Source organism: Theropithecus gelada, chromosome 1, assembly GCF_003255815.1.
Source record: "Theropithecus gelada isolate Dixy chromosome 1, Tgel_1.0, whole genome shotgun sequence".
NCBI classification, from domain to species: domain Eukaryota; kingdom Metazoa; phylum Chordata; class Mammalia; order Primates; family Cercopithecidae; genus Theropithecus; species Theropithecus gelada.
The window spans coordinates 168,735,884-168,746,223 of NC_037668.1; the positions used below are offsets into that span (position 1 = coordinate 168,735,884).

At 34.1% G+C, this 10,340-nt stretch overlaps 1 protein-coding gene across 1 annotated transcript in view; it reads right to left on the minus strand.

Annotated features, from left to right (window-relative positions):
• Positions 1-8,994, minus strand: part of CFHR5 (complement factor H related 5) — a 29,683-nt gene extending 20,689 nt beyond the window's left edge. The window contains exons 1-3 of the mRNA XM_025355595.1: positions 8,819-8,994; positions 3,432-3,626; positions 2,379-2,555 (exon numbers count right to left, since the gene is read on the minus strand). Of these exons, the coding sequence (XP_025211380.1) occupies positions 2,379-2,555; positions 3,432-3,626; positions 8,819-8,876 (430 nt within the window). The 5' untranslated portion in view covers positions 8,877-8,994. The remainder of the gene's footprint in view (positions 1-2,378; positions 2,556-3,431; positions 3,627-8,818) is intronic.
• Positions 8,995-10,340: the final 1,346 nt, after the last annotated feature.

Sequence of the window (10,340 nt, forward strand, 5' to 3'; positions counted from 1 at the left end):
TAGGAGAAATACCTAATGTAAATCACGGGTTAATGGGTGCAGCAAACCAATATGGCACATGTTTACTTTTGTAACAAACCTGCATGTTGTGCACATGTGCCCTAGAACTTAAAGTATATATAAAAAAAGAAAATAATTGATCTTGGCCGATGTAGTATTTCCAGTTGCTTTATTCGTATATCGTTATTGCATGGTGGTGTAAATGGAATAACGACCCCCAGATATGGCACTCTACTAATCCCTGCAACATGGATTACCATAACTTGTAAGATGTTACCTTACACGAAAAAACAGACTGTGCAGCTAAGCTGTCATAAGGAGTCTAGTTGCCCTGAAACTTTATTAACTCTCCACGGTATTCGTGAGCTATCATTCAACCTTGGACATAGAGTGCTCTGCTGAATTCTTCCTCTTTGGAGACTCTGACTTCTTCCGTCTACTCTGGCAACCTCAACATGTTGTCTTGTGCTTTTGGAATAAGCAACGGGCAGAAAGGGAAAGGTAGCAATATTCTGAGAACCTGAACAACAAGGTGTGCTTTTTCTGATTAAATAAAATCTACCATATTTTGAAACAAGTTTATTCTGACAACTTAGTTTCTAAATGTCATTGCCCACTAAATGGAACCAGGGCTTATTGGAGGTATGGCTGATTCCAGTTCCGGGGCAGTGGAAACATGACTTAAGTCTTAGATATTTTTTGTGTCACAAAGCAACCGAATTGTTCAAAGACTAACAAAATCTTACGGACTGCACACAGAGCCAGCTTGTATGGGTTACAGCTGGCCAAACTTAATTTGTCAAGCTTCTAAAATATAATTGTTGGGCTGACAATGGCCATCATCTCTCAAAATGAAGAGAGCTTGTTCACGACATGAACAGGTATGGACAAGAGAAAGCGTGGAAATATTTATACCATAATTGAAGCCTATAAATTTTGAACCCTTTTCAATCACTGGAATTTTCTAGTTTTGGTAACATTTGTTATTTTATTTCTTTTTGCAAATGTTAATAATGTTTTAACCCCTTGTAATTGAAAGAGACCAGGACTTAACTGTTTACTGAAAAAGTATCACAGTTCCAGCTGTTTTAAAAAGACTCCATTTCTAGAGGTTTAAATTTCATTTTGCTTTACTTTGTTTTGTTTTTCTAGTGGGGAAGGTTCTCACTCTGTTGCCCAGGTTGGAGTGCACTGGTGCAGTCATAACTCACTTCAGCATTGACCTCCTGTTTCAGCCTTGCCAGTGGCGGGGACTACGGGTGCACATCAGGACTATGGGTGCACATCACTGTGCCCAGCTCTAGAGGTTTGAATTTAAGAACTGAAGATGTGGAATAATATTTGATAATATACCATCTTTTGAAAAACATACCATAGATTTTATTTCTTGGTAGGATGGAGTAGTTGCTATCAACATATCATCCCACTGAAAAAAAATTTAGAAAATTTTACAAAATTTATTTTCAGAACACTGGAAATCACCCAGTTCAGGACTGTGATGACTGAAAAAAGGAAAGAACCCTCAATACCTCAAAATAGTAAAGCAAAGTCAATGATAGCCCCAGTTGTGTGTTGGGAGGCCTTTTCTGGACTGTGCAAGGAGGGAGAAACCAGGAAGAACATAGTGGTCTTCTTTAGTTGAGACTAGTAAGGTCAGTCTTGGAGACTGTGGTGGCCAGAAGTTACTGGACATAGTAGCAGAGAGAAAGTATTATGAAGAGAAAGAGCTATGGAAGTTTCCTTAAGTTTTTGGTTGAATACTGAGCTGTGCAAGCACAGGATGGAATCGCATTGGGCTGGACAAAGAACAATTACTGAAAAACTGTAAAGACGAAGAATTACAAGAGTTCACACAGGACTGGGAGTTGCCATCATTTATACCACAGACTTCCAAAAGAATCGTTTCCCAAGTTCTATGCTGCTCACAAATAAACATACCTCTCAGAAGTACGGACTTTTTACAACTTATAAAATGATTTATTGACTCAAACATATTAATTTAAATAAAGATAAATACTAAAAACTTCCTTATAAGACATTTTAACTGTAATTGGACTTATTTGCACTTTAATAGCTCAGTTTTGTAACCATTTATTGTGAACTAACTTGATAATATAAACAACAAACAGGTGTTACATTAATGGATTATCTTCAAAGTGTATTCTTCTCTAATATTTCTTCTTCTTATGTACATTTGATTTATATAGGTAGGCAAACTATGTTATTGCACATCTACTTAGACAAAATTGGAACTGAAAATCAAATAAATAATGATAGAAGTAGTGGTGAAACCTATATTTAACCTATATTTAATCTATAAACAATAGACTTATTTCTTTAAATAATTAGCAAAACTGAGAGGGCAGTATTTTGCTTACTAGTGAAGCTGCATTTGGGAGGAGCGGACCAGCCCCGTTCTACACATGAAATGCTTTTCTCCTTGTTTTGAAGGCTGTATCCTGCCTTGCAAACAATTTGTACAGTATCACCTTCCAGATGTATTTGTCCTGAAGATTCAGAATGACCATTTTTCACAAAAGGAAAGGAACACATTCCTAAGGACCAAAAATTGATTAATGTACAAGATGGAAGTAGTAAAAAAAGTGCATTTAAAAATATTTTATTAAGAAAGGAAAACTTTGACATAATGTGTAAATTTTCAAAATAATTTAGGTCATGCTATTGTATAAATGACGAAATATATTTTTGTTCCTATATATGTACATATAAAAGAAAGTTAATATTTCATATTGTTGCTGTATGGTTTTTATAACAAAATATCTTGTGTTTATAAACTCTTCTGAGGACAAAACCATATCTTCATATAAATATTTCTCACAATTCCCATAAACGTTTCTTACAAAAGGAGAAAGATCATTACTACGTCCTTTGTTGCCTCATCTAATCTCTCTCCCATTGTTTTTCTTCTTTAATACACCTGTTGTCATTGGAGTCTGGTCTCTATATTTATTGGAGTATTAATATAGCTACACTTTGAAGGACCAAATAAATGATTTATTGAAAATATAAAAGTTAAAATACCAAACCTTACCTTGCAATATGCAAGAGAATGGTAAATTCAAAACAGAATATCTATACAAAATGACTTATTTTAAAGGAAAACTATGATCAGGCTGCTGCCAAATGAATATTAGTAAAGAAATATTAGCAGTCAAATATATTAATCATCAGTCTAAAACAATTAATATATTTCAACATGTAGAGCATTTCCAGGTAATGCAAGACAGTTGATATGTTTATTCTTCATTGATTCTCATAGGAGGCATCTCAAACTAGGAGGACTACATCTCCCATCTTTGCAGCTCCTCTGGTCACTGCCCCTGTGATTATCAAGACCTTATGATCTTGTCTGGCACATCCTTCTTTATTCACTGAATGACATCCATTTAATGAACAGGGCATTTACTCACTGAGACACTTTGGTGTTGGTGACCATCCTTCTTCCGTGCATGTTATGCGAGTCCAAAAGGATTTTGACGGAGACACAAAATTATATTCACAGGAGTAATAGAAAACTTCCCCTATAGGAACTTGGGAAAATGGCTTATAATTTTCTTCATCATACAGAAATCCATGGCGTATTTTTGGAAAATCACAAAGTGTTGCTGGGAAAAATAACACAAAACTGAAGAATTAAATAAAAAGCTACATTAATGAATCACTAGATTATATTTTAATCATCTCATTTATAGTTTTGTTTTTCATTCAACTTAAATGCCTTTAGCTTAAATGCTTTCCAGTGTACTAATTTGGAATGAAGAAAGATCACTAAATAAGAATACAAGAGTATTTAAGGAAGTCATTTTATTTTATTTTTTTTTTTTGAGGGGGAGTTTCAGGTTTCATCCTTGCTGCCCAGGCTGAAGTGCAATCGTGCAAATCTTGGCTCACTGCAGCCTCCACTTCCCAAGTTCAAGCGATTCTCCTGCCTCAGCCTCCTGAGTACCTGAGATTACAGGTTCCTGCCACTACACCAGACTAATTTTTTTGTATTTTTAGTAGAGACAAGGTTTCACCATATTGGCCAGGCTGGTCTTGAACTCCTGACCTCAGGTGATCCATGCGCCTTAGCCTTCCAAAGTGCCGGGATTACAGGCGTGAGCCACCATGCCGGACCGAGGAAGTCATTGTTAATGAATATAAAATTTATATTTTGGGGTGATATGAAATCTGAACTCTTCTGCAATGTCTTCAAGAACAATATCCTCACACAACAATTTAAGAATGAAAGTAGACTGTAAGAGTGGCAAATCTCCCTGATCAGTATAGTGTACAGTAGAGGAGTGATAGAAGATTACTCTCAGCTCTCAGATTTCTTTCTTTTTCTATACTCATCGACTGTCATAGGTATCTCCACCAGAAAAATCTGTCCTATTTTTTTTTTTTCTGGTGCAGTAAAAATGTTGGGTAGGTAATTTGATTTTTTGCTTATTAATATTCTGATTACTTTCTGGTTACAAAGTTTATATAGTTTTTGTGGAAATAATTTAGAGAGTATAAGAAAATCACTAAGAACAACTCAACTAAGATAAAATTAAAGCTAAATTCTGGTAATTGCTGTATATATAAATGTTTGTTATACTGCAGGTCCAAAACATCTGAAAAAGAAAAAACAATAAAAAGATAATAAAATGATAAAATAATGCAATTAAAAATACAATATAACAATTATTTATATGTATTTACATTATATTAGATATTATAAATAATCTAGAGATTATTTAAATTATATGGGAGGATGTGCATATGTTATATGCAAATACTACACCATTCTCTCTTAGAGACTTGAGCATCTGTGGATTTGGTTATCTGCTGGGTGTGAAAAGAGTCCTGGAACAATTCCTTGAGGATACTAAGGATACTGAGGATACTACTGGATATCTGTATATAGACACTTACACATACATCCATACCCACTGTGGTGCAAGATATATTAAAACAATGTAGAAAATGGGTGAAATCTTCATGTTTTGACTCTATTTTTTTGTGTATATATATTTTATATGTATACACATATTTTTTATTAGACTTAATTTTTATTTACAGTTTTTTCACAGTAAAATTGAGTGGAAGTTACAGAGATTTCCTATATAACACTTCCTCTTCCCTGCCACATGAATAGCCCCCTTCCCCATCAATATTATTGTCATTCAAAGTCCATAGTTTACATTGGGGTTTACTCTTGATATAGTACATTCTATGGATTTGATGTACTTTATCTTTCAATGCTTTTTTAGCTCAAGATATTTCCTCAATATAGTGTGTTCATTTTTTAGCTCAAGATATTTTCTCAATATAGCATTGCTGCGTAAGAAATTGTTTTGTTTCTCACCTTATTTAGAAAAAGCATGCAGAAATTCAGCTGACAATCGAGGGAAATTTCTCTTTTTAATCTACCTAGAAGTAATGTTTAATGTTGCACAATATTTGAAATACTTCTTGTGGTATTTAACTTTGTGAAACCTTAAATTTATTACCTAACTGTTTAAAAATTGACATTAGATAGTCTTGGAGAAGATATTGAGGGAAAGACTCCCTCGTGTCTTGATAGTATTAACCTATCATAACTCCTTTTAAATATCCTTTGCTCCTCGAAAATTGCAGTTATAGTACTTGATTTTCATACATTTGTACTAACATATTCTTCACTATCCAGAATAACTTTGTTCTCATCATCCAGTTGTATTCTACCTATCCTTCAGACCTTGCTCTACAACACGCATCGTATAACCATTGTGCACATCCGCAATGGTGCTAGCTAAGAGTGTTATTGTCCTTTTGCAAGCTTACCATTACACAATCTCCCACTTCAAAAGCAGAAAATAATGTTCTTTGTCTCAACATTCTGATAGAATACTATGAATACATTTCTTCTGAGATGTATATATACACACACACACACACGTATACATGTATACACACACACACACATATATACAGACATACAGTCATTTATCACATAATGACATTTTGGTCAGTGATGGATCACTTATATCACAGTGGTCCCATAAGATTATAATGTAGCTGAAAAATTCCTATCAACTGATGACCACCACAACATCACAGTCCAATGTATTACTCACATGTTTGTAGTGATGCTGGTATAAACAAACCTACTGCATTGCCAGTCATATAAACAATAGCACACACAATTATGTATGGTGCATAATACTTGATAAAGATAATAAATGACCATGGTACTAGTTAATGTATTTAATGTACTATAGTTGTTATCATTATTTTATAGTTTACTTCTTCTACTCATTTAAAAAAATAACTGTAAAACATCCTCAGGCAGGTCCTTCAGGAACTATTCTAGAAGAAACCTTTGTTATCACAGGAGAGGACAGCTCCATGTGTGTTACTGCCCTGAAGACCTTCTAGTGGAACAAGAGTGGAGGAGGAAGACTGTGGTACTGATGATCCTGACCCTTTGTAGGCCGAGGTTAATGTGTGTGTTTGTGTCTGTTTTTAACAAAAAGGTGTAGAAGGTAAATAAATAAATAAAATATTTAAAAGATAAAATCTTACAGAATAAGAATAGAAAGAAAAAAATATTTTGTACATCTATACAAGATGTGTTTTAAGCTAAATGTATCACAAAAGAGTTACAAGTTAAAAAATTTTCAGTTGATAAAGTAAAAAGCTTACCATAAATTAATGTATTATTGAAGAAAAGTTTTTAAAATAAATTTAGTCTATCCTGGGTGCACCAAAAGCTCAGTAATTAGCACTAAAGAACTTATCCATGTAACCAAGAACCACCTGCTCCCCCCCAAAATATTGAATAAATATATAAATAAAATAAATTTACTCTAGCTCAAGTATTCAGTGTTTATGAAGTTTACAGTAGTGTATGGTAATGTGCTAAGCCTTCATATTCACACACCACTCACTCAGTGACTTACCCAGAACAACTTTCAGTCTTGAAAACCCTGTTGATGGTAAGAGCCCTATACAAGTCTGCCATTCTTAATATTTTCTGTTGTACTTTTATTGTACATTTTCTGTGTTTAGATAAACACATTCTTACATTTGTGCTACAATTGCCCACAGTATTCAGTACAGTAACATGCTGTACAGGTTTGCAGTCTAGGAGTGACAGGCCATATAGCCTAGTTAGGTAATAGGCTATACAATCTAGGTTTGTATAAGTACACTCTGTTATGTCTGTAGGAGGACAAAGTTGCCTAAAGACATACTTCTCAGAACGTTTTCCTATCATTAAGTGATGCATGAGTGTACACACACACACACACACACAGACAAAATCACCTGTATAGAGGCAATTTATTTGCCTATTTACATTTTGCTTTTCTTTTAGGACCTTCTAAGTAGTAGGAAGGCATGGGTGGGGTTGTCATATTCTTTCTAGCCTCTTTGCTATAGCATGAAGCACAATATATTGCTTGATTAATGTTTTCCTGCTGGAAGCATGCAGTTTTCTGTTTGTACAAAAGTGTTGCTTTCATGTGTTATTTCTGCTGTTTGGCCAGTTTCTAAATAGACACCAAAATAAAAGTGTAACGCACACTTGCAGGTCATTTAACACCTAGACAATTTTTAGACAGAATTTCACTAAAGTTTATCCTGGGACTGGACTAAAGTTTGAAATTTTTTTGTTGGATTAGGAATTGTCAAAATTCTACATATTATCCTCATAATTTTCACTTACCTTCCTCTGCTTCCACCCCCATTTAGAAATCCTTGTGTAATGCCATTTGTAACAGGTGTTTAAGCCACTTAATAAATATCATAAACACAGACTTAAGAAAAATCAAATACACTCATACAATCGCACTGCTGTGATTACAGCTCAGTACTAAAAGTGAAAACAAAATTAAATGAATTTCAGGCCCATAGAAATAATGTTTTGCCACATTTGTAAGGGCATATCTTAAAAAGAAAGTATTTTATTGTTCATATTTTTCTCTTATGTCAGGACTGAGAAGAAAGTGTTCAAAAAAATTTAAAGGTCTGTAAACATTAGAAAGCAGTAAAGCAGTAAAAGAAAAACTTTCTGGAAATCAAAGAGTATAGCACAATGACTGAAACTCCATGTACACACATAGTTTAATCAGTATCCTAGACCCTGTTAGAGATTTTGTTTGCAATTCTTTTGATATGGTGGCTTTAATTTTCACATGAAATAAAATAGGATAGTTTATAATGTTATAAGAACCAGTATATAGTATTAATAAAGAGGTGATATATTATTTCACTTTTGAAATTTGTGGAAGAGCTCAGAAGAAACAGTTTTTTGACAGTTCACTGGTTTACATGTAAAAATAATATTTTCTATTGTTTCATGAAAATATATTTCCCTGTTGAATTATAATTAGACTGAAATGATAATTCCTTCATTTTAATAACATTTAAAATTTAAATTCTCAAATCTATGAAAATAAAATTCTAAAAACATATTGAAGGTGGCCAAATCTTTTTGGGGTTGATTTTTCCAGTCAGTGGCATTGCGGAGTTTATGCAGAATTACATTAATATTTCACCTTGTCACCTTTATTATAGCAGATTTTCTCTCATTTGATTTCTCTTTACATTATCTATTTGGTGACCATTTACCCTTTGCGAACTAGAGAATGGAGAGAATTAACTTCATTTTATTTTCCTACTAATTGCATGTTGGAAAATATTTCCAGAAAATAGATGAATATTATGATACCCTTTCAAATTATCCTCAGCTATTTATTCATTTAAAAATAATCTTATGCATATACACACACAATCAATAAATACATTTGAAAAGGAACTAAAATATTCGGATCTGTTTTCAACTTACCTTCTCCCCCAACAGTGGATACCCATGAGATTAGGATTACACTGAATAAGAGCAACATGCTTGGTAGTCCCAATCACATATAACTAAAAGTACTCCAGTGATGGTGGTGTTACTTTAAATTAACAGTTATGAACATGACTTTGTATTTCAGTATACTAACGGGAAGCTACTTTAGTAAATCCCTTTGTGGAAAATATCAAAGTTCATGGAGGGTTGTGTGAAATAAGCAAATAGTGTCTAATCAGTGTTTTCACAAAAATGTTCTCAACTCATTATGTAATGTTTATTTGAGCAAAATAACTGCTGTTCAATTTCCTTGTTGTAGTCACCGAGTCTCTGAGTTTGGAATAATCAGAAATAACTGTTTAGAGGAGACAGGAAGCTCCCCCCTGCCTTTTTTTTTTCTTTTTTTCTAGCCAAGGGTTCAGCTGTTTCAAAAGGCAAGCAAGTGCAAGTCATCACTCCTTATCTTAATACAACATCACTTTTGTAGTCGTAAATTTCTTTTAAAACTGGCACTAATAATTAGGTACCTTCTTAACAGTTTTAATATTTCATAAACTATAAAAGGTCTAATCAAGAATAATTTTTGCCAAGTAATGTTTCCTGAAATGTTTGAAGGAACAAAATTATAATTCAAAATCATTTTGTTCAGGTGGGACTTTGAGAATGGCTTTGTGAGGGTCTTGGTATATTCACTCCCCACCAAAAGGCAGCAATAAAACTGGATACAATTTTAAAAGTAACCATCGGTTGTCTCCGGAAACTGGCCAAACAGTATAATGTTAGAAAATATTTATTCCAGAAAGTCTTCATAAAATTCAGTAAAAGAGAGCGATGTTTTCATCCACCTCTGTCTCGCAGCCCAATTCTGTGGCTCAGAAGTTGAACCCTGGATGGGCAGGGAGTCCATGTGGACTGGAAGCTCTGCTCCCTTGCTGGAGAAGAGTGACTTTATAGCTTGGAAAGGTCCACACCTGAGGATCCTATTGAATACAAAGAGATTACAGTGGGAAACAATCAGAGAAGACGAGTATGTCTAGAGGATAGTAGCTGAAGCAAGCAAAAAGTGCCCAGCCTGTGAGAAATTTAACATTTAATGGGGAAATTTCGAGAAATAGACAGCCTAATGATCTCACTAAGACGAAACTTACTGACAGTGGTTCAGAAGTCAATGGGAATGCACATAGCTATGTCCAATCAAGAAACTAGAGAAGTCCCTGTGAGATATTAGTAGTCTCCACTATTGATTCTAGTCTATCTAAACCTTGTCATTTCCAATTACTACACTACCTAAAATATCTAAATATTAAGCATCACACTCTAGACCATTTCAACAATCTTTTTAGCTCACTTTACTAAATTTGTTCCAAACATTCAATGACCCTGACACTTTTTCACTATTCTTTTCCCTTCACTTTCTCTCTTCCCACCACATCTAAATTAGATTCCATGGCTCATCACTGTAAGTCAATCCCTTGCACACACTCTCCTGCCCATTCCTTCCTTTCTATCTGTAATC